This window comes from Schistocerca gregaria, unplaced genomic scaffold, assembly GCF_023897955.1.
Source record: "Schistocerca gregaria isolate iqSchGreg1 unplaced genomic scaffold, iqSchGreg1.2 ptg000888l, whole genome shotgun sequence".
Taxonomy (NCBI): Eukaryota; Metazoa; Arthropoda; class Insecta; order Orthoptera; family Acrididae; genus Schistocerca; species Schistocerca gregaria.
The window spans coordinates 122654-145629 of record NW_026062249.1 but is presented as its reverse complement, the minus strand read 5'-3'; the positions used below and the strand labels follow the sequence as shown (position 1 = coordinate 145629).

The following is a 22976-nucleotide window of genomic DNA, read 5'->3' as shown; positions in this document are numbered from 1 at the left end:
ATTTAATGCTTTTGTGTATAGAGTGATTACTGAAAAAAATAATAAAGGGCGACAAAATATATTGCTGATAAATAGAGCAGGATAGATATATGATGAGGTTGTGTTATAGATCAGATGTGTATGTGCAGAACGTGATTATAGATGATATTAAATATATATTAATATATGAATAATAGAAGAATAAACAACATGAGAAGAATAATAAAAATAGATACGTATATAAGACAAATGAGACATATGACATCTATGCGTATATGTGTATCTAGGCATTAAATAAAATATAGATAGCAGAAAAATTGGAGATAGATAAACAAATATTTAAGATGTTAGGTTATGATGTACATAGCGTACATAAAAAAATCAAATATTTTTTTTTTGTGTTTTATAAATCATTAATCGTTGAAGGCGAATAAAGATGAAGAATTTTATAAATATATTATTTATAATAATAATATATGAAATGAAATATAGTCTAGTTGGATGTGATGTGAATAATGTAAAACAGAAACAACTTTTATTTAATATGAACTTGTTTGAACAAAATAAAACGATAACGGAAAAATGTCTTCATAGTATATACTCAGATTTTTATTTACTACCTGATGAAACAACTATAATAAAAGACAATGGTATGTGGTTAATGAATATATACAACAATAATAAAACTAACATGAAATATTATTAGATATATCGATTGGAGCTGGAGGTAATGGGGGGATATATTGCCGAAATAAGAGGAAGAATGGAGAAGATATGTTAGATAAATGTAATGTGAATGGAAATTTAATAATAACTAATAGTATAGTGAAAATTACAGAACACACAGTATTAGATATAAAAGGCTCGATTGAAATAATAGATAGTTTTGTCACAATTGAATATGGTAGCAGCATAGAGGGCTGTATTATGAAACTAAAGCGCACTGTTATTACTATAGAACGGATTGCATGGCTAGATTCATTGGATGACTCGATGATCTTAACCAAATTAAGACCTTCTATATTTGTGTTAAGACTATATTCAACAAGCAATTCTAATATATTGATTAGACAAAAGATCTATTCAATAGATCCATTCTTTGAAGATATATATAGTTCTATTGGATGTATGTGTTTGGATAGTCCAAGTGATGACGTCCCGCGCCCAGAAGAAGAAGAAAAGCTAATCGATCTGAGCGGTAATAAAAATAATCAAAAATCAGATCTTATTTTCAGTTCAGAATTGACAACTTCATTGGAAGATTGGGTAAATGAAATTCAAAAAGTTAATAGCAAAAGTGAAGACGAAAATGATAGCAAAAGTGAAGACGAAAATGATAGCAAAAGTGAAGACGAAAATGATAGCAAAAGTGAAGACGAAAATGATAGCAAAAGTGAAGACGAAAATGATAGCAAAAGTGAAAATTCAAACGATAGCAAAAGTGAAGATACAAACAATAGCGAAATGAAAAAAGAAATTTACAGAAATTTTAATACATGGTCATTAGATGATACATTAAACAAAATGAGAAAAATGGCCATATCAGAAACAGCAACTGATGGTTATATATCAAATTGTCATAGTGATGGTGAAGGTGCAAAAAAAATATACTGTAATATCTGCTATAATGTAAAAAATAATATAACAATAAACCAACAAGCTTTCAACTCGAAAAATGCAGAACAACTTTTATTTGAGCTGAAATCGATAGTTAGAGTACAGATATATAGATTTTATAAACTATATCTAGAAGAAGGAAAACTAAAAAAAACACTTGCGTATATCTATGCAAATAAAGAGTTATTCTGTGGGATAGCTGAATCTGATGTATCTGCGATAAATAAATATGCTGAGGTTGTAGTGGATTTTGATGATAAACGATTATTGAATTATGCTGATATTAGCGAAGCTATTTTAAATACTGTCAAGCTGGGATGTAGCCTGCTTTTATTATCGGATTATCTATTTGGGATGTATAATCCAAGTAGTGTAATTGTGGCACCAGTATTCTCTAATTTTGCAGAAGTACAATATTTGATAGATATGATAGGATTTGACGATGAAAACTCAAAAAAAAATACAAGTTATGCATACAGTAATGAATATATGCCTATCAGATTAGTACTGGTAAAAAGTGAAACACTAAAACTAAAGCCCATATATAAGATATTGGCATACTATACGAAAAACGAGAACATAGAAACAGCATATCACGTAATAGAAGGTGGTAAACTTATGTGGGAAGGTATATGTATGAGATACACAACCAATAACATAAGTGTGGACACATACATGATACCATTACTATTTGTAATGATAACGACGAACATTTTGGTAGTGGTGTTCAGGTTTATACCAGCATTAAAATACAAAATACTATCGATTCTGGCACCTGATAGCTATGGAAAAAGCAGTATGTACGATAATTAATATAAAAATAATAAAATTGTATAATAAATATATGTGTATATATATATATATTACCTATTGGTACATAGTTATTTATATGATATATAGAAGTGACACTATTATATTATAACGATATCAGCATGTATCGATAAACAATATGACTACTATATTATCCGAATTATAATATCTAAATTATATTATCCGAATTATATTTTATATAATCAGATTAAATCATAAATATTTATACGCTTGTACATATTGTTTGATAGTATTCGAGATATACCAAGTATACAAAGGTATATGTCAGATACATGGAACAATAATACAGAATACATATAAGTGATAACGAAATACATATATATGATTTAGCTTATGAGATATAGATAAAATATGAATAGGATATATATATATTATATTATATTAATGTTATTTATTATATGTGGAAATGTAAAAACGTATAATAAATATGATCAATATAAAATATTAAATAATATAAAAGATATATATATCAAATCATCATCAATGTTTGATATATGGACAATGAAAAACATAACTGTAAATAACTATTGTAATACAACTAATGTCATATGGTATGTATATACATAAGAGTGTTATTAGATAATTGTGTACATGTAACATATAAACTAAACATAAATATACATAGCAATGAAGATGGTGAAATAATAGAACTGTACAGTATTATATATGACAATTGCATATAAATAATATATGCTAACGACAATTAAATGAATATAGATCATTGAGCAAACTAGCTATAGAAGACATCTATGATAATAGCATATGTAATATAAAGAGCCTAAAAAACCTGTATGTAATAATATATATATATATATAACAAAATTACATATAAATATTAACATATGAATTGATTAATACACTATAGGAATATGTCACATAACAATTTGACTAAAATACCATATGAAATAACTAATTGTACCAATCTAGAAGTAATGTATGTAAATACTATTACATATATATAAACCAATATAAATAATAACATATAAACTATGTAGTGATATAAGCCATAATAGTATCCAAATTATACCAGACTATATCAATAAACTGCAACACTTAAAATTGTTGTATGTAACATTATATATATATATATATATAAATAAATGACATATATAGATAACAATGAAATAATTGAAATAGAAATATATCTAATAATAGCATAGGTAAATACAAACCTATAGATGAGTTAATAGATCTACCGCAGCTTCTATATTTGTATGTCAATAAAACATCATATACGTATACATATATATATATATATAATGTGCATAACTAACAATACATATAGAGATATATCAAATAACAATATGCAGGCACCATCAGCAATTCTCAAATCATTGCCTAATTTAAAATATTTGTATGTAATAATATATAATACATATAATAATAGAATATAATGGCTAACATATATACTATATATTAGAGATATATCAGGTAACTTAATGTATGATTCTGGTCGCATAATAAATATGGACAATCTAGAGACACTGTATGTATGTTGTAATATAATATAACACAAAACAATAATATAATAACCTATATAATAGTTTAGCATCACGTACTGTAGGTACTATTATGCATGATATTGATGCACCTAATTTAGTTAGATAGTACGTAATGGTAATAAAATGCTATTGAATAATAATACTAACAGATGTATATATATATATATAGTATAGGGGATTATATGTATGAGTATGTAATTTACATGAAAAACAAACTAATATATAGACACAAAAACTAAATCGTACATGTAATATTTAGAGGAACCAAGGGGGAGAGAGCTACTCGCCCCCTTAGGCCACTTTTTTCGAATGTTTCTATAATACCTGTTATCAAAGCGCGTAATTTGAGATATATGTACGAATGTTTATTAAATACAAATAATATACAGCATAAACTAATATCAAACAAATGATATAGTTCACTCAGAGGGTCAGATCGATTGTATACGTCAACAGTGAGATACATTATAGGTAGAAATAAATATCTTGAATATGCGTATGTATTAATAATAACAAATTGATAACAATATACATATACTAATTATCAAAATAGGGATTTCGGAGACTCTAAGATTGTGGTATCAGAACTTGCGGCGGTCAAAAAAAAAGAACCATCCAAGCAAGGTGCTTCGTCATATAGAAATGGTAAATCCCTAAAATACGTGTACGTATGTATTAAAAATTGTATACTTGATGGTAGATGATCGTAACTGTTTAAATTTAGTGATGTTGGTGGAAGATTGAATAATTACGATAAAGATTATGACGCAAGTCTCAGTTTATTTGCACCAGACAATAATATTGAATATATGTATGTAAAATAAGTATGAATAGTCTATATATTAATATATGTATACGTGATACATCAGATGATAAACTTATGTATATTACTCAGTAATGCATCGATGCATTTTAATATATTTGAATGGGATGAGTATGATATTAAATATAATCGTCTGCAAGTGCTGTACGTAATAACAAAACATATAATCATAGCGATCAACGGTAATAACATGTATATTATATAAGTGATTTACATGGATTTAGATCTAGTAACAGTTTAAGTATAAATAAAATACTAGAAAGCGCACCGAATCTAGTGACATTGTATGTGCATATAACAATCATTAATAGTAATAAATAGTGAACATACTGACATAAGTGTAGAGATTTATCTAAATCATCAGTATATGGAAATATAACAAACATCAAATTACCAACCAGTCTTAAACATTTGTACGGTATAATAATAATTGATGACGTGTAGCAAACAATAACGTGTAATAATAACATATAAAATGCTACAATACAGGGTTCTGTGTGACACTACTAGAATAGTAGGGAGTATATCTGATAGAGTGCATGGTCGTATGGAATTTATGTATGTACATTACATATGTGAGAAGCAAAATGCGGTAGTTAGTAACAACAATGACGATATGAAGTTATATAGCACAGAGTAAAATAAAGCCCTATCATGAGAGGACGAACTGCCAAACAGACGGACTATGGTATGTGTAGCACTGTATATGTGTTGTATGGTAGACAGGCGGAATACTAATATTGACATACACTGCTGTACGACGTCGTTATTTAGTGTGATATAAGATATAATAAACACATGTAGGATGACAGATGGTGACAAGATGGATATGAGACAGAATTGCCGTAAAAGGGAGTGTGTGATGTGTATGGTGTAGTGAAGTGTGTGTGTGGGTAGTGTGATGTAGGGTATGGTGTACAGACAGTGCAATAGAGCGAGGAGCGCGTAGGGAGTGCACGAATGGCGTGGTGTGTGGGATGGCGCGACAGAAAGGAGGGTGTGGATGTGTGAGACGAGAGAGCGATGTGCGGAAGAGTGGGCGCAGGAGTGTGTGTGGGAGGTGTGGCGCGAGGTGATGTGTGTGTGGGTGCGTGAGTACGACGCGGTGAAGAGGGCGCGAGCGTGGGATGGGAGTGGGTTGAGCGTTGGTTGGGGGCGGGGGTGGGCGCGGAGAGTGAGCGTGGACGGCGTGAGGATTGGAGGGGGGCAGGTGGGCGAGCGTGGCAGGAGTTGGCCTAGGGGGAGGTTCAGTGGGGGGAGGCGGGACGCGCGAGGGGTCGAAATGGAGCTTGTTGCGTGCGTTTCGAGAGGGGTGGGTTTGTGCGCGCGCGCTGGCGGCGCAATTGAGAGAGAGCCGGTGGGGAGAAAAAGAGAAAAGTGGGGGTAGTTCGGAAGGTCGCGGGTGAGCGTGTGAGACGCGCGTTTGCACGTAAAAAAGAGGTGGAAGAAGTGTATTGTCTGTACGGGGCCGGCTGGGCCCGCAAAGCGTTTTTTTTTTCTGGTAGTCCAGATTGAGGGAAAGCGTGTATTGTCTGTACGGGGCCGGCTGGGCCCGCGAAGCGTTTTTTTTTTCCGGTAGTCCAGATTGAGGGAAGACGTGTGTTGTCTGTACGGGGCCGGCTGGGCCCGCAAAGCGTTTTTTTTTTCCGGTAGTCCAGATTGAGGGAAGACGTGTGTTGTCTGTACGGGGCCGGCTGGGCCCGCGAAGCGTTTTTTTTTTCCTGGTGGCTCGGGTCGCGGGGGCGGCGCGTTTACGGCTGGGGCGCGCCTCGGCGGACGTAGGTGAGAGAGGAGGCGTTCTGCGCGACGAGCGCGTTGAGGTTTTCGATGATTGAGGGGAGTTGTTCGGGGGTGCGACACGTGAGCTTGCGGAGGCGCGGTGCGTCCAGTTGGAACCCGGAGTCGAGGAAGATGCAGATGGTCTGTTCTTCGGTCTGAGAGGCGACCGAGACGACGTCTTCTGACTTTTCGATCCACTGGACGGCGAAGGCGGCCGGGAGGTCGTCGACGCCGCTCAGGTCGGGGTGGGCCTTGCAGAAGACGAGGAGCTTGTAGGAGGCGACGAGGAGCTCGTGGGCGGAGATGAAGTAGTGGAAGAGGTAGTGCTCTTTGAAGAAGAGGCCGCCGCTGAGAGAGCGGAGCAGTTGTTGGCCGTAGGGTTTGCTGGAGTCGCAGTCGACGACGAGGTTTTCGTGAGAAAAGAAGGCAGGGAGTCGGATTCTGGAGGCCTTGCGGCTCTCGTTGGAGGCGCCGGTCCACATGACTCGGAACGCTTTGGTCATGTAGTTGAAGATGAGGGAGTAGACGTTGTTCATGACGACGCGCCTGTAGTGCTGGGAGACGTGGGCCTTCATGTCTTGGAGGCTGCCGAGGGCCGAGTTGATTTGGAGGCCGAGGAAGGTCAGCTTCTGCCTGCGGATGCTCGATATTCTGAGGAGGCTGGTGAGTCGCTGCTTGAGCTTGCTGTTTGCGGAGGGGAGCATTCTTTGGTTGTTGGCGAAGCGCAGAGAGAAGAAGACCTGTAGGACGTCGAAGTTGATGTTCTGGAAGTAGTAGGTGTCGGGTCGGAGTTTTTCGGTGAACCGAGGGAACGGGTGCTTTTGCTCGACGCGGTCGCGACGTTCTTTTTCGCTGCGGGGCTTTTGCACGGCCTTGCGCGCGAGTGACGCGAATTCGGCCGCCGCGATGACGGCCGTCTGGTCCAGGTTCAGCTCTATCGGCACGACGTAGAGGCGGGCGCGGGTGATGTAGGTGACCTTCTTGTTGCTCGCGTCTACGTCCAGGTCGAAGTGCAAGAACGGGTCTGAGTCGGCGCTGGGGAGGCCGTGCAGCATCAGCGGCTCCGGAGCCAGGTAGATCTGGTTGTCGATTTGGCCCCTTTTGATTTGAACCACCGTGGAGCGGACGCGTCCCTGTCGCTTGTAGCGCAGCGATACGCGGCAGAAGTGAGCGTAGAAGATCTCCTGCGGCAGCGAGTCTATCAGACTCAGGCCCAGCGCCGAAATTTCCAAGTCGACCTTCAGCGGGTTGGCTCGCGCGGGTTCCGAGCTGAAGTACCACCTGCTCGACACGGAAGACCTCGCCTCCCCGCTGCACGAGACCGACACCAACTTGTAGCACCCCCGCACAATCACCTTCACCTCCAGCGCGTCCCGCTCGTTGGGCCTCCAAGCAAAGCTCGCGACGCACTCCTCCCGGTCGTAGTCCCTACTAAAGCTCACGTCCGCGTGGCTCAACCACACCACGCAGGCGTGGCACTTCCTCCTCTCGCCGCACCGGTGCGACTCGCGCGCCAACACCAGACGCAACGCCTTGTGCTGCGCGTGAGGCTCGTCCCAATAGTAATTCGTCCCTCTCTTCGCAAACACCACGTGCTCCGACGACCCATCGCCACCGCACGGCCCTTCGTGTCCACCCCTCCTCGTGTACTCGTACTCCTCCACCTCCGCCAACTCGCTGCTCACCACGTTCGAACCGCCCGCTCCACCCTCTCCCACCTGCCTCACCATCACGTCCAAGTTCGATTCGTTCTCGATCCGCACCCCCTGAATCAACTTCCTCTCCTCGCTGCTCCGCACCGCGCGAAAAATCACGTACCTCACCCCCTTCCTCTCCCTAATCAGCACGTTCACCAACTCCTCCTCTCGCACGTGACACCCCGCCCTCAACTTCACCACGAAGTTGTCCATCCCCTCCACCCAAAACCGCCCACTCCAACTCCCCGCCCACCCCTCTCCCCACCGCCGAATCCTCAACTGCTTCTTCTCGCACGCCACGTTCGCCCAGTGCAGCGGCACCTGCTCCCCCCTCATCAGCCCGCACCCCCCCCCCCTCCACCCCCCACGGGTCCCACTGCTGGTACCCCAAGTCCCTCTGACTCTCGTTCACCAACACGCAACAAGGCCTAATCCGCACCACCTTCGTCCTCTCGAACCTCCCCCGCGCCGGCTTCACCTCGCACACGAACTCAAACCCAAACGACGACCGCGGATCCACCGCCACCAACTTTCCTCTCGTCTTCGGCCGCTTCGTCACCTCCGCGTCGTACTTCAACAAAAACCTGTCGCTCCATGCACTCGACCCCCGCGTCCACCAAACTCTCCGCCGGCCAATCCCTCCCCCGACTCCCCCACAACTCCGCTCTGTCCAGCGGCAAACCCCTCACCTGCACCTGCAACTCGTGCTCGCTGAAGTACAGCACCGGCCACTTCCGCTCCCCACCCCCCCCCTCGTACCAACCCCTCGGGTCCCCCGACAACCTCCGCGCCCCGCACTCGTCTCCAATCGCCTGACACCGGTCGTCCGCCCTGTAATTCAAACTCAACCCCGTCTCGTTCACTATCCAATACTGGCAGTACAGCACCACCTTCAACGCGCCCGCAAACGGCTCCCTCAACTCCGCCACCACCCTCAACGTCTGCATCTCAATGTCCGTCAACCTTATCGCCACCTCCGCGGGCCTCGACCCCCCCCCGCCCCACAACTCCACCGCGCCACTCCAGTAATACCCCCCCATACAAACGCGAAACCTCGTCCTCAACAACGACCCCTCCCCCCTCCCCACGTGCACCGCGTGCACCTCCCCGCTCTCCACGTCCGCCACCTCAAACGCCTCCTCCTCCCCCTCTCCCACCCCCACGCACTTCACCAACAACATCGAACTCAACAAATTCTCAAACTGCAGCACCGGACGCACGTGCACGCTCTCAATCGACCCCGCACCCCCCTCCACGAAACTCTCCCTCTCGCTCTCCACCAAGCAACTCCAATACCCCCCCCCCCCCCCCCCCCGCACCTCACCTCCCTCCACCCCCCCCCCCTCCCACCACTCCGACCAACCGTACCCCTCCACCCTCAACCGCAGCGCACTGTAGTCCAAACACTCCACCTCCACGTACCTAATCTTCCCCCTCGGCACCACCAACGCGCTCTCGCGCCCCCCCGGCCCCACCAACAACCTCACCTCCACCTCGTAACTCGTGTGGTTCACCACGCTCCTCGCCGTCTTCAACGTGAACACCCTCCTCCCCCCCTCCCACACGTTCTCCGACACGAACTGGTGTCTGTGCAACTCCCTAGACGGCGGCCTGTACAACTTCGCCGCGTGCAGGTGGCTCAGCGCAATCCCCTCTATCACTATCGACCGGCTCCACTCGTCCTTCAAGTACACCTCCACCTCCATCTCTCTCTCCTGCCCCCCCTCCCCCCCCGACTCCACCAAACACTGCTTCCCCGACTCCAACAACACCGCTCTCGCCCTGTTGTCCGCAAACCAAAACCTCATCGCCTTCCCCGTCCTGTTGCTCACCACCTGTCTGCAACGCGCGTACGAGTACGCTCGCTCCATGTCGAACTCCCTCAACTTCATGTACTCCTGCAACATCAACTCCCCCCTCGACACCACGTTCGGCAAAATCATCGGCAAAAACGAATTCGCGCTCTCTCTCGACCTCGCCTCCATCGACACCGACACCGGCAGCGCCAAGTCCAGCGCAATCAACTTGCTCTTGCTCGCGTGTATCGACTGCAACTTGTCCCTCTTCCCCTTCTTCTCCCGCTCCCTCGACCCCCAAAGCGAGCTAAACAAACAACCACGCGCCAACCTCGCCACCTCGCACTCGCTCGCCACTCTCGCCTTCCCCGACAACATCCTCCCAAACCTGCGACTCACGTCCGCAAACACCTCCAAAAGCGAGCGCGTCACGTTCAACCTCACCAACGAATCAATCTTCACGCTCAACGCCCTCGCCTCCCCCTCCCTCCTCATCAACGCCTCTATCGCCCACGGCTCGAAACAACGCTCGTACGCCCCACAATCCCTGTTGTACGTCGCGCACTTCACCCTCTCCACCTCCACGCTCAAGTTAAAACCTCCCCCCCTCTTGCTCCACATCGCTGACCCCCTCGACAACCCAAAATTCAACAGCGGCGCCAAAAACGACGCGCTGTTCAGCAACTCCACCCTCAACTTTCCCACCGACACCGACAACACCAACTGCGCGCTCTCCCCCCTCTCCCTCACCCCCTCCACCGCCCCCCCCCCGGCCCCTCCAAGCCCTCACCCCTCTCAAACCCCTCGCTATCGCCGCCACCCCCTCGATGTCCTCGTACGACACCACCACGCTCACCCTCTCCACCCCCGCCTCCGCCGTCCTCAACGACCCCCCCCCCCTCGCCGCTCCCCCTCCACCTCACCCACACGTCCGTCGGCCGCACCAACGTCACCCGGTGTCGCTCCGTCGCCACCAGGTCCAGCCGATGCGCGCACTTCACCACCTGCACCTCGAACGCGTCCACCCGCACCTCCTCGCTCAACTCAAACGAGTGCGCGCGCGCCTCCACCCCGCTCGCCCACGCCAGAAACTCCGCCCCCCACTCCGAACCCTCCACCTTCGCCACGAACGCCAACTCCACGTTGCTCGCGCTCAAAAAAAGAACCTTGCTCTTCTTCTTCGAAGTCGACTTGAAGTACCCGCGAACCGACCGGCTCAACTCCCTCGACTGCCTCGCCCTCACCGCCTCCACCTCCGCGCTCACCCACTCTCGCGCCCCCCCTCCTCGCCAAATCGCCTCCACCTCCTCCTCGAACGACTTCTTCATCTCCTCGACGTGCCTCTTCAGCCTCGCCTTCCGGTCCCTGAAACTCCCAAACTGGCTCCTCCGCTGGTACACCTTCACCAGCTGCACCATCTTCGACACGTTCTCCGACCTCAGGCTCAGAAGCGTCCTCACCGTGCACGGCGCCACGAAAACCGAAAACCGGTCCAGTTGTACCGAAAAAAATTGGTGATTTTGCAGCTGCGGCTTGTACTCGAACGTCGACGAAAACACGTTCTGGTAAATGCACTTCCCCTGCGCGCCGCCCTCCAGCACCGCGCCCTCTAACAGGTCGCGCCACTCACACTCCTCCTCCACCTCCCTCTCCGCCAACTCGCCGTGGTGCCCGGCCAGCGGCGAGTGAAAGCGAGACTCGCCCGCTTCGCCAACCACCGCCTTCGGCGCGCAGATGAAAATCCTCGGATCCCCCTCCGCCTGTCGACTGCGAACGTCCTCCAAGAAAAAGTCCACCGCACGCATCCTCACCGACTTGCCGTTGTTCTCGAACTTCGCGAACGCCAACTCTACCCTCTTCGCGTACGCGCACATCAGCGCGTTCGAGCCGTACGAGTCCGGGCCGTGGCCCTTGTAGATCATCGCGCTCACCTTCCAAATCCGCATCTTCACCGCCAACGAAATCCCCGGCTCCAACCCGCTCGAGCCCCTTGCGCTGCGCTCTTTTCGCTGGTACTCGCTCTCCTTCTTGAACAGCTTCAGCGTCGCCTTCGCCGTCGACCGCGTCAAGTTCAAGTACTTCTCAAGGTCCGGGTCCAGCAGCGCCACGTTGTACCCCGCCTGAGAAGCCCGCTCGCTGAAGTTCTCCGCCAGCGTCTCGAACAAGAACATGATCTCGTCTTCCGTGATCGTGGGCTTGACCTCGCTCATCGACAGCGTCAGCTGCACTCTCGGCGCGCCGCCCCCCGCGCACGCACCCACCCGCCTCGCTATCACCGCGCTCGCCTTCGCCTTCTCGATCAGGCACCGAGACACCAGGTGCCTCGTCGCCGCCGCCCTATTCTTCAAGAAGCTCTCGACCTTGATTTCCGGCACCTCCAGCTGCAGGCTCTGCGCGCCCTCCGTCGCCGACACGAACGAGCCCCACAGGCGCGCGTCGCGCACCTGCACTCGAACGTGCTCCGCCTCCTGCCTGCCCTTCGGCAGCGTCAGCGACAGACGGTCCACGTTCACCGACACGTCCAAGTCGTCGCACGCGGAGCGCCCGCTCTTCCTCTCCGAGGACGCCCCCTTCTTTCGCACCGGCTGCTCCAAAAACAGACAACGAATCCTGTCCGCCGCAATCGACAGGTCGTCCACGAACTGCGCCAAATTCTTGTACAGACCCAGCAAAACCACCACGTGAATCGAGCCCACGTCCAAACGCACACTGTTCCTGCTCCCCGCCGAGGGACGCAGCCACCTGACCACCTCGAACGACCCGACTCGCTCGTTCCGGCCGTTCCGCTCGTTCCGCTCGTTCCGCTCGTTCCGGCCGTTCCGTTCGTTCCGGCCGTTCCGTTCGTTCCGCTCGTTCCGCTCGTTCCGGCCGTTCCGCTCGTTCCGCTCGTTCCGTTCGTTCCGCTCGTTCCGCTCGTTCCGCTCGTTTCGCTCGTTCCGCTCGTTCCGCTCGTTCCGCTCCTCCGTCGCGTCCGCGAACACCATGTTGTGCCAGTGCACCTCCGCCTTGTCCTGCGCGCGAATCGCGCCCAGCTCGCCGCTCACCCTCGCGTACTCTCGCTCGCAAAACTCTCCGTGCACGCCCAAGTCGCTCATCCTCACCACGAACGTCTGGTCCGCGCTGTAGTCGAACACGAACTGCGCCGCCGCGACCGCCACGTCCACCCTCACCAGCGCCCCTCTCGACTCGCCCACGCTCAACAACTCCCCCTCCTCCGCCCCCCCCCCCCTCCGACGACGCCGCCCTCGCGTAGCGACCCACGTCCAACAACTCCGACAACAACCTCGCCTCCTCCGCCGAATACCCCCCCCCCTCCACCTCCAGCGCCGCGCTCCGCGACTCCTCCGCAAACGACTCCCCAAGCGACTGCCTGTACCTCGAAAACTTCGACAACAACCCACTCAACACCAGCGGCAGTATCTTGATCGAAAAACTGTCCACTCCCACCTGCACCACGTGCTCCTTGCGCCCCTCCGTCCTCAGCTTGTAGCTCACCCTCACCAACGGCGACACGCTCTGGTTGATGTTCTCCACCAAGTACTTCGGCTGCCCCTCAACCCCCTCCTCCCCCCCCCCCGGCACATACGGCCTCTTCACCGACACGTTGAACAACTGCACGCTCACCTGCACCTCTCGGTGCCTCAACATCCTCGCCTGCACGTTCTCGATCAACGCAATCATCAACGGCAGCGGCCTCGCACCCACGTACACAAACTCGCTGTACACAAACACGCTCAACTTCTCCACGTACAAAAAACCGTCCACAATCACGCCCACCGCACCCTCCCTCCCCAACCTCGGCTCCCCCCTCGACTCTCCCCTCCTCGCTATCGCCAAGGACAACCTCGACAACTGGTCCGTCGCCTGCGCCAACTGCGCCCTGCTCAACCTCTTCCCACCCAGCGACGTCCTCGACATACTGCGCAGCACCTTCTCCCTCACCAGGCGCATCTGCCTCTCCGCCGACGTGCTCCTCGCCACCTCCCTCACCACCTCTCCCAACAGCGCCAGCTTGTCCGCCGACACGTCCAACTCCAAACTGCCCATCCTCCCCGACACCTTCACCTTCGTCGTCGGATCCGACATGCTTCGCAGCGTCACGAAATACAGCCTCAAATTCAACGGACGCAACAAAACTCTCTCCGGCTTCGCGCTTTGACCCCCCGCGCCCCCCCCCTCCGCCACCCCAGCATCGCAACCCAGCAACGCCGCGTTAATCTCTCCCTTCGAAGACATAATGTACGCCGTCAACTCCGCGCACGTCACCGCGTAGTTATTTTGAAACAAAAATTCAACCTCATCCTCTTCCAACGCCGCGTTCGAACCCGACGCGTCCAGCACTGTCGACTTCTCCAGCGTACTCTTAACCTCCAACTTCCTAGTCTCAACCACCAACGCCGTCGCGCGCTTCTCAATCTCGCCCAGCACCAACACGCGAGGCAACGCGCAGCTCACGTTCAACCGAACCAACTTCTGCGTCTTTGACACCTTCAACTCCCTCTTCTTCTTCAGCCTCGACGCCATCCGACCCGGCCAGCTCGCGCCTCGCCCACAACCCCCCTCCTGCACCGCGAAAAACCCCGCCACGCGGTCAACAAAAGGACGAGATAAAATCAAGCACGCCAAACTCGTCTTCACATACACGCTATACATTCTGCTAGGCGCCTCGCCCCCCGACAAACCGCTGTCAACGCGAAACGCGACCATCCTCCTCGAACCCGCCGACCTCGCCTGGTCAACCCTCAAACTGTACAGCTCAAATCCTCCCAGTGTGTGGTAGTCAAACACGCTGACGCTGTCAACGTGGCCAAAAACCGTCATGCACTCCCCCACCCGCATCAACACCGTCAAACTCAAACCGTTGCAAACCGCTCTCGCCAACCTAACCTCGAATTCCGGCAACTCCGACAACTCCGACACTATCGTCCCAACGCTCACGCTCACCTTCGTCTGCACCCGCTCCGCATCCCGCTCCAACGCGCTCGAACCACTCAACTCCCCCTCCTCTCTAGACGCCCCGAACAACTCCTCGAACAACCTCCGGTTCTCCTCCTCCGAACTGTTGCTCAGGCAAAACGTCACCGCGTTCAACTGCAAACCCACGCCGCCCACCTTGTCCCTCCTCGCCCTGCTCTGCTTCTCGTAGTAAACTATCCCGTTCGCCAACTTCCTAAACTCCAACAAATCCTCGTAACCGTACTTCTCTTCAAACCTCTCTATCTCCAACACCTCCTCCGGCAACAACTTCTTCTTCCCCCCCGTCTTCCTCTTTATCCACAACTGCGCGTACGCGTGTCGCTCCCGATTCCGCGAAACCATCGCCTCCCACGTCCACTTTCTGTGCTTCATATGTATGTCATACACGACGCAGTCGAACGCGTACTTCCACCGCGCCCTCGCGTCGCTCGGCACCACCCCCCCGTAACCCGCCATCACCTTCACGTACCTGGAACCGGCCTTGTAGAGGAAAAACGACCTAGACAACACCAACGCCGTGTCGTATTGCACCTTGTTCAGCGCCAACTCGATCGCGCTGATCTGTATCTCCGCCTCCAGACCAGGCATGTCCTCTCTCATCTCCTCATTTTGATTTATGCACACCCGCACGCTCACCGACAGCGGCCTGATCACGAAACTGTGCAAGGGAATCGCCGCGTCGTCGACGTAACACCTCCTCTCCACCGCCGACCTCGTCGACAAACTCTCCGTGTAAAAATCCCTCTTCTGCGACGGCACGTAAAAGTAAAACTTCAAATTCTCCAACACTATCAACTTTCTGGTAATCATGTCCCTAATCTTCGTAATCGACGGCTCCCAATTCGCGTCGGTGCTCTGCGCGTGGAACTTCCTCAAAACCAACCCAAACGAAAACGCCTGGTCCCTATTCGCCACCTCATCCTCGTACCGAACGTGAAGCTGATCGATGTACAGCTGGAAATTCACAATAATCTTCTTCTGCAGCTTCTTCAAAAAACTGTACTTCCCCTTCTTCTCCTTCTCCGCCTTCTTCTGCTTCTTCTTCTGCTCCTTCGCCTTCCGCTTCTCGCTCACCGGCCGGTCCAACTTCAGCAGCTCCGCGATCTTCAGCAACCCCTTCTTCTGCTCTCGAAGGTGTTGCTCGTGCTCCGCGATCGTCTCCTGCACAAACGTCAATGACCATCCAAAAAAAAAAAAAAAAAAAAAAAAAAACATACAGCAGTTCTCTGGTTGGGCTCGAGAATGATGCAGCACTTCTCTATCCTCACAATAGTCGGCTCCGTCCCTATGCTCGTCCATGGTATCTTAAGGTGCAGCGTCTCCAAAAAACCTTTCTCGAGCAGAAAAAAAAATTCGAGAATTTATGTTAAAAGAACTGGACAAAGGTAACGCAGTCGCAGACGCAACACGCTATTTTCGCTTCGCATCGCCCAACTCCACCCCAACCGACACGCCCCCTCCAAACACTACCTTCCTTAATCTTGACTGGCAAATCGAACTGCAACAGCGCCGTTTTCTTCAGTGACAAATTTCTGAAGACAGTCTCACCTGACACCAACGACGACTCGACGTTCTTCGGCTCCACACCTTGCATTCCAGCACCGAGTCAGAGAACTGTATTGCAAACCGCAGAATCAAAACGCTTCGCGCACTTACTGCGCAAAAAAACGACACACACGGAGCAGTTCAAGTGCGATTCCTACCTTCAAAGTACTGACCCAGATACTTCCCAAAAAACTTAGTTGCGATCTTTTGAATAAATGGCATGAATCGTCTTAAAATAACATAGCGGTACGAGAAGGATGCAGTTCAAAACTGTTTTTGGAACGCTAGCAAACTTTGGTAAAAAAAAAAAATAAATTTTGGATTTTTTTACATGTTCGAGGAACGTTCTCGCAAGGGACAACGCTTTTAAATGAGAACGTCTCGTCTTTGCGAAAAAGCAGACATCGCGACCATCGGAGGCGTTTGCGGGGCTTCAAATGCGTTACTTCTTGACCAGGCTCTCCCATTCCTTGTGGTCGACGAGAAACCTGTTTCTGATGTAAGAACAAGACGGCTCCACAACTCCATTCAGCGCCTTGACGTGCGAGAACGCTGACTAACACGTCGTTAGGTACAAGACTCGTGCACTCTGGTATTTCTCTCAACGAGAAGCGTACATGGGCAAGTTCCTCTCCCAGACCACGCCCTCTCCTACTAAGAGGAACGAACGTGTGGTACAGATCAAAGGTATTGCCAACCCTCTTGTACTGTAGAAATGCGGGTTCTGTCCTCTATATTAGAAAAATGGGCGGATCTCGTCTTTAGGGACGTGCAACAGGCGCACCTTCGTTCACGAACTCAATGACAAATCTGCTTTTGTCCGCCTCGTGCTTGACGAAGCGGTTTTCTGCTTTGAGCATCATACAGCGTTTCCTCGAAGCACGGACGCCGACAGTTGTAGTCGCCCAATTAGCAAACATGAAGAAAAAACTCTGTGCACGCCAAAAAAAAATGACCCCAATAACGGCTGCGACATTTATTTCTCTAAACATGCCGAAGACGCGCGTCGCGTTCGGATCCCAATAGATTCTCGCGCGGCCTGTTCGAGACCGCCTGCGTTCGTTTCTCCGAGCGCACTTTTGCATGGAAGTGCGCAGCCGTAAAACGCGTTCGGGAGCCGTCGTACAGGGCTGCTGTTTTGAGAGGCGCAACGCTGAAAACCGTGTTCGCGAACTGCCGAAGCGCGTTCACCAAAGACAGCTCTGCGTGGTGAAAAATGACAACTTTTAAAGTCGTTAACATTTGCGGGCTATCGCTCGACGAAAGGGTTCAAACCGTTGCTCAACTGGTCGATGTAGTGATTGACTGTTTGACAAACGACAAGAGATGGATCTGTCTCCTTCTAGAGATGGTGGTAAGTCAATCAATAAGAGCATTGACAAGAACACAAAAAATTCACGTACACAAAATAGAAATTTCATACAGGCTTCGTTTGACGAGCAGTTGCTTGACAGGCGCTTAAACAAGTCCGCCAAGTTTGAGCCACGAGATTCGTTGGACGAACTTGACTCTTCGCACTTTAACGGGCTTTTCAGCTTGTACGCTTGCCTCGCTTCCCTTCTCAAAATTTTGTTTTCTAGAATCAAACTCTTCCAGGAGTTCAATTCAACATAGCGGCTTTCCGTGGAGAGGCTGCAATCCGCCAAAAAATCTCGCGGCGTGATATTGGTGTGTTTGATTCCGGCTGCGAGCAGAGAGTAAATTCGGTGGTTCAGCTCGCAAAGCGCGTCTATGAACAGCGTTTTCCGCTCGGCGCTCATCTGGAGAAGCGCGTTCGAAGCTGAAGGAGAGAGGCCAAAAAAAAAAATGTTAGGACAGAAGGAGGAAGAGCCGAAGGTTACTCTTACCAACAGGCTAGGTGGAATTGGTCGTCGTGCGCCTCGAGTTCATCATGCGTCTTTTTGAGGTAGTCGATGGCGGATTGGGCGAGCGAGGGAACAGTAGGCGTGGTAGCGTGGGAGGTGGCGTCGAGCTTTTTTTTTTTGAATGGTCGAGAAGGCTTTTCGGAGGAAGAGCGTTTCATGAGTAGGCTGATGCGAAAAAAAAGTGCGGATGCGAGACGCAATAAAAAAAAAAAAGGCGCGAAGGCGCGCTTGATGGCAAAGGAGGGCACAAAGAAATTGAACGCGATTGAGATCAGAGAGAGAGATTTTGCAAAAAAAAATTTTACATTCGTTGAGAATGTTCGCGCCGCAATCAGCTCCCATCGGTAGAAATGACTTCTAGCAGTCCGATTCTGCCGCCCAAGTACAGCTGATTGAGATATCCAGAGTATTTTTTTTTCACACAGAAGACGAACAGACATATTGTGGAAAACAGGTTGTTTCTTCCTCTTAGGATTTCCCATTCTTGTTTGTCTACGACCAGGTTGAAGTAGGGTGGACTCGTGGTTTTTTGGAGAATGGATATGGAGGATTTTAGCTGGTCGATGGTTGTGATGAAGTATTTGGATTTGAAGGTGTCGTGGGCGTGAGCAGGGTCGTCCGAGACCATGACTGAATCCATGAACGTGCAGAACAAATGAGCAATAATGTGAGCATCGGTAGGAAGATCCGGATTCCATTCCCTGTCCTTCCACCGCCCGCCTTCGTTCCAGCAGTAGGCGCTCATGCACATTCCCTCGGCCAGTTGTCTGATACGCTCGACAACGTATTCTCGGGAGCTGCCGAAGTCGCCGAAGTACCTTTCCAGGTGGATTCGTTCTTCCAGAAATGGCTGTTGTTGTTGTGGGGTTGGCGCCATACCGGAGAACATGGGTGGATTCGGTGAGTAGAAGGACGGCCAGGTGGACGATTGTTGTTGATGCTGAAGAGAGTGGACTCCGGATTGGACTTGGGAGAACTGCGCTTGGTAAAGTGCTTCTTTGCCCAGTTGATCTTCGATTTTTTTCATCCATTCGACGTCTGGTTTGAGTATGCGGGCACTTATCCACATGCGCAGGCGTTCGCACCAATCGTCGATATAAGCGGACACGCCGAGCTGTCGATAGAGGGCGTCTGCCGCGCTGTCGTCGGAGACTCGGTCGCGGAAGCTAGAGGGCTTGTCGGGACCGACTGCCGGGACCATGCTTTGATATTGGGGCATTTTCGGGAGAAGATGGTGACCGCCGGGCGAGATTCCGTCCATCGACGGACGGCGGACGGCGAGATTCGGTGGGTGGTACAAATGAAGGTGGTCGTAGTCCGAGGTCGCGGGAGAAAGCATGTTGGGAGTTTCTAACGTCTTTGGAGATAAGGACACGTTAAAAGGCCGCGCATTAGACGGGTGCGAAGTGGGAATGTACGAATAGAGCGACGGTTCGTCAAGGGCGCCCAAGCGGACTGGCGTCAACCGATTGGCGTTGATAGATTGGTTGACCCTTTCGGCCTCAATCATGGGATTTACAAATCCGCCGGGCAAGAAGGAGGACGGACTATGAAATTGTGCATAAGACGGGGACACGGGCGACATCGACTTCGACGATGTCATGTCTGAAGGGGAGGCATTTCTCGGGGAGACAGCTTTCGATGGATACAAAGTCGGCACAGAAAGTCTCGAGGACAAAATGGGCTTCGAGCTGTTTCGAGTTTTCAGCGACGGGATTCGCGCCGATAGGACGACGCGAGGGATACCGAAGCGGACGAGAAATGAACACGGTGTAAGGCACAGAAACAAGAGGACAACGCACGCATCAGTGAGAAAACAGACACTGTCGTCTCAAAGCAATTCAGCACTTCAGCAGTTCTCGACACGGTGGCCAGACCCGCCACCGTCTGTCTTTCTCCTTTAGAGAGGCGTTCTCATTGCACGTACCTTACCTGTCTGCCGAGCACTCTGTCCTTGTCCAAACCCGCTGAAGAAGCGGCCGAGTTGCAATACGTAAAGTAGAGATAACAAGCGACAAAGGCAGACAACAGAAAGAGTCCAGAAGCGACATAAACGACGCCAACCACAAGCGACTGCAATGCGCTTGGTAGGTATCTTTCTAGAAAAGACCTAGTGCGGACGAAAGACACGCGGGTTTGTTGGTCACCGTGCACGTCGAAGGAAAGTCAGGTACGACTTCTGCAGCAGAGAACGCGTCATCTAGGAGGCAGCGCAGCCCTGATGAAAGGTGGCACACACACCGTCATCGCGACGGCGAACAAGAAAACCTGCGCAATCCTTTTGAAGCAGTCGATTTCGCATGCGCGCACGAAATCCCTAGCCAAACGTACTGAACAGTGAAGTTGTTGATAATAACATAAGACACAATGAAGAACCAAAGGTTCATAATACCGAATAGCAAAGTCTTCTGAGAGCCATAAGCAGTTTGTCTTCGAATCTTTGTCGCAGCAGGCTGTAGCTGGGGCGACTCCCAATTCATAGGTCCAGCTCTGATTGGCGACTTCGCAAACTTATGAGAAAAAAAATTCGCAAACAGAATGACAACCTGTCATTCCCGATAAATGCACACATCTCGGCGCACCTTCGCTTTATCGCACTCGAATGCGTATCTATTTACAAAAAACACGGCTCAAAATTACTCTGCGGAGCAGGGTGCCATAAAAGGGGTCGGCGAAAGTGCATATAGCTCTCTTTTGTCATGATAGCCACGCAAGGACAAGGACATTGTGGAAGCGCACAGACCCACAGATACTGCGGTTTACATACAGCATGTACCGTCATGTCCAGAAAGCCTGGGAGTAGCGACGGCTTTTACATGAGAGGCCGAGACTCTTTTAGACCTCACTGCGATGAGTTTGGAATGGTGCGCAGAGGGGTCGGTCGTGTGCAACTCTCCACAAAAAAAAACACAATGTGTAATGTTGTACCAGGAAGCAGTGTACGACATATCACCCAGGGAGCCGTCGATTAGTCATTTCATGAATGGATTTTCTCTGCTACCAAACCCAGTAGAATGCGACCTACTCTGACGCCAGTCTCCTGCAATTTTTTTCTGCAGCTGACTGCTGCCAGGTCGGTACACCATATTATAAATTTCGACAATTCCCTCTTGAAAAACCACGATTCTTGTCATTCTGCCTTTATGCACGGCTGTTGTCCGAAGAATGCCCGAAAACATGGGAATTTAGATGTGCCGAATAATACATATGAGATTATCTTCCAAAATCAAATACCATATCCTCTTTGATGAACTCCATTGTGCTTGCAACGGCGTCGTATTTGGAGCACTTTGCACGGACGGGTGGCGCCTCGCCCTGATCGCAGACTACAACTTTCTCAAACGGTGCCAAAGAAGGCTGCAGCTGTATAGGCTTTGAAAGATGATCGACTGGATCGGTATTGAATTCAAAATTAGTACAATTTGTTGAGAACGTATTATTCATTGAATTATTTTCTTGGCGACCTTTTAAGCTGTGGAATTGTACATCTATACGATCCAACGTTTTAATGGATGATGCCTTGGACGATATCTCCAATAAATTTGTTTGAATAAATTGATCCTGATCCGCTAGACATTCTAAATCCATCTTAGGGTCGTTTTTAGCCCCTCTACGCATACTATCAAGCTTTAAACTATTCCTCAGCCCATCATAAGAAATAGGTGAGGACAGCAAATTATTGCTCTTTTTCTGTTTCACTTCTTGGCCAACATGTATACGATCATATACAGAATTTCCCAGAGCATTTCCAAACACCCTCAGTGCCCTCTTTCTGGCATCGCTGACGGCCTCTTTTTTTGCGTTTTCGATAGCCAACGCCTTGTTTCTGTTCTCATGCGTGCCGTAGCCTACGTCTTCATGAAATGTACCATCCCTGAGTGTTACTTTGACAACAGCTGTTATGCCTACGCGGTATTTTCCCGCCTCCTGATCGATGAAGTCCGGAGTAATGTCCACGATACTGCTGCTCCATCCGTTATATCCAAAGATGGCATTCGCCAACTCAATTGCCTTCCAACTTTCAATGTACGACACCTTCGCTGTGTACAGAGAGACCCGCACAAAATATGGATACATAATATGTCAAACAAATGCCAATTCTATACTTTTGACATGTAATACCAACACCGTCCAGCGTACCACCTCCCGTCCCCGGCCGAGAAGAAATGTGATCCACTGGTAATTTGACTTCTAAAAGAGATTGGATTGTGGACTTCTCTTCCGGCGACCATTCGTGTTTCCCAAATTTAGACATCGAAGAACTTGGTAGTTGTAACAAGAAGTCTAATGTTTGGTGTTATGATTATGTGTCTCTCCCTATGTGATTTCGACAAGGGCATGAATAAAAAATATGTTATTTTTTGCAGATGGAGTGTACATCAAAAATTTTTTCGAACGATACGCAAAGTGTATGTCATAAAAAACATCGTCTTCAAAAAAACATACTTGCGGTATCTGACCGTGAAACAATAAGCTATTTCATAGAGAGAGAGAGACTGTAGCAGTATCTTGTTCTTAGAATGTCTAAAAAAAAGTATAAATAGAGAGTTAGGTGTAAATATCCG

General features: G+C 48.9%; 3 protein-coding genes across 5 annotated transcripts; 2 read left to right on the top strand and 1 right to left on the bottom strand.

The window, feature by feature from the left end:
- Nucleotides 1-453: 453 nt before the first annotated feature.
- LOC126324485 (uncharacterized) lies at nucleotides 454-2409 on the top strand. The gene is made up of 2 exons (XM_049994977.1): nucleotides 454-629; nucleotides 686-2409. The coding sequence occupies exons 1-2, from the start codon at nucleotides 461-463 to the stop codon at nucleotides 2407-2409; spliced, it is 1893 nt and encodes a 630-aa protein (XP_049850934.1). The 5' UTR covers nucleotides 454-460.
- Nucleotides 2410-2906: 497 nt separating this feature from the next.
- LOC126324522 (uncharacterized) lies at nucleotides 2907-5582 on the top strand. Its single transcript, XM_049995029.1, has 20 exons — nucleotides 2907-2978; nucleotides 3053-3079; nucleotides 3145-3216; nucleotides 3293-3361; nucleotides 3423-3491; nucleotides 3565-3639; nucleotides 3713-3781; nucleotides 3848-3913; nucleotides 3972-4034; nucleotides 4099-4119; nucleotides 4189-4284; nucleotides 4348-4425; nucleotides 4483-4593; nucleotides 4654-4740; nucleotides 4825-4896; nucleotides 4959-5036; nucleotides 5097-5165; nucleotides 5242-5310; nucleotides 5375-5440; nucleotides 5527-5582. The coding sequence occupies exons 1-20, from the start codon at nucleotides 2911-2913 to the stop codon at nucleotides 5534-5536; spliced, it is 1335 nt and encodes a 444-aa protein (XP_049850986.1). The 5' UTR covers nucleotides 2907-2910; the 3' UTR covers nucleotides 5537-5582.
- Nucleotides 5583-16932: 11350 nt separating this feature from the next.
- LOC126324548 (uncharacterized) lies at nucleotides 16933-22755 on the bottom strand. Of its 3 annotated transcripts, none has more exons than XR_007559873.1 (8): nucleotides 22552-22755; nucleotides 20994-22451; nucleotides 20743-20912; nucleotides 20339-20521; nucleotides 17950-20102; nucleotides 17331-17888; nucleotides 17164-17270; nucleotides 16933-17102 (listed from the first exon to the last, which is right to left on the bottom strand). XR_007559873.1 is itself a non-coding variant. In XM_049995064.1 (2 exons), exons 1-2 carry the CDS (start codon nucleotides 22664-22666, stop codon nucleotides 21625-21627), a joined length of 942 nt encoding a protein of 313 aa, XP_049851021.1. In that variant the 5' UTR covers nucleotides 22667-22755; the 3' UTR covers nucleotides 20990-21624. The 3 variants fall into 3 exon arrangements, 1 of the variants encoding a protein (XP_049851021.1); XR_007559874.1 differs by having other exon boundaries at nucleotides 16933-17098; XM_049995064.1 differs by lacking the exons at nucleotides 16933-17102; nucleotides 17164-17270; nucleotides 17331-17888; ... (1 more) ...; nucleotides 20339-20521; nucleotides 20743-20912 and having other exon boundaries at nucleotides 20990-22451.
- Between the last annotated feature and the right edge of the window lie 221 nt (nucleotides 22756-22976).

Bases quoted from the DNA above. Each gene is read 5' to 3' on its own strand.
- LOC126324485 (XM_049994977.1), top strand. From the start codon at position 461: ATGAAATATAGTCTAGTTGGATGTGATGTGAATAATGTAAAACAGAAA. The intron at 630-685 runs GTATGTGGTTAA...AAATATTATTAG, and splicing joins AACTATAATAAAAGACAATG to ATATATCGATTGGAGCTGGA.
- LOC126324522 (XM_049995029.1), top strand. From the start codon at position 2,911: ATGTTTGATATATGGACAATGAAAAACATAACTGTAAATAACTATTGT. The intron at 3,914-3,971 runs GTATGTATGTTG...CCTATATAATAG, and splicing joins ATGGACAATCTAGAGACACT to TTTAGCATCACGTACTGTAG. The intron at 5,311-5,374 runs GTATGTACATTA...GACGATATGAAG, and splicing joins CATGGTCGTATGGAATTTAT to TTATATAGCACAGAGTAAAA.
- LOC126324548 (XM_049995064.1), bottom strand. From the start codon at position 22,666: ATGTCTAAATTTGGGAAACACGAATGGTCGCCGGAAGAGAAGTCCACA. The intron at 22,452-22,551 runs GTACGCTGGACG...CTCTGTACACAG, and splicing joins TCGGCCGGGGACGGGAGGTG to CGAAGGTGTCGTACATTGAA.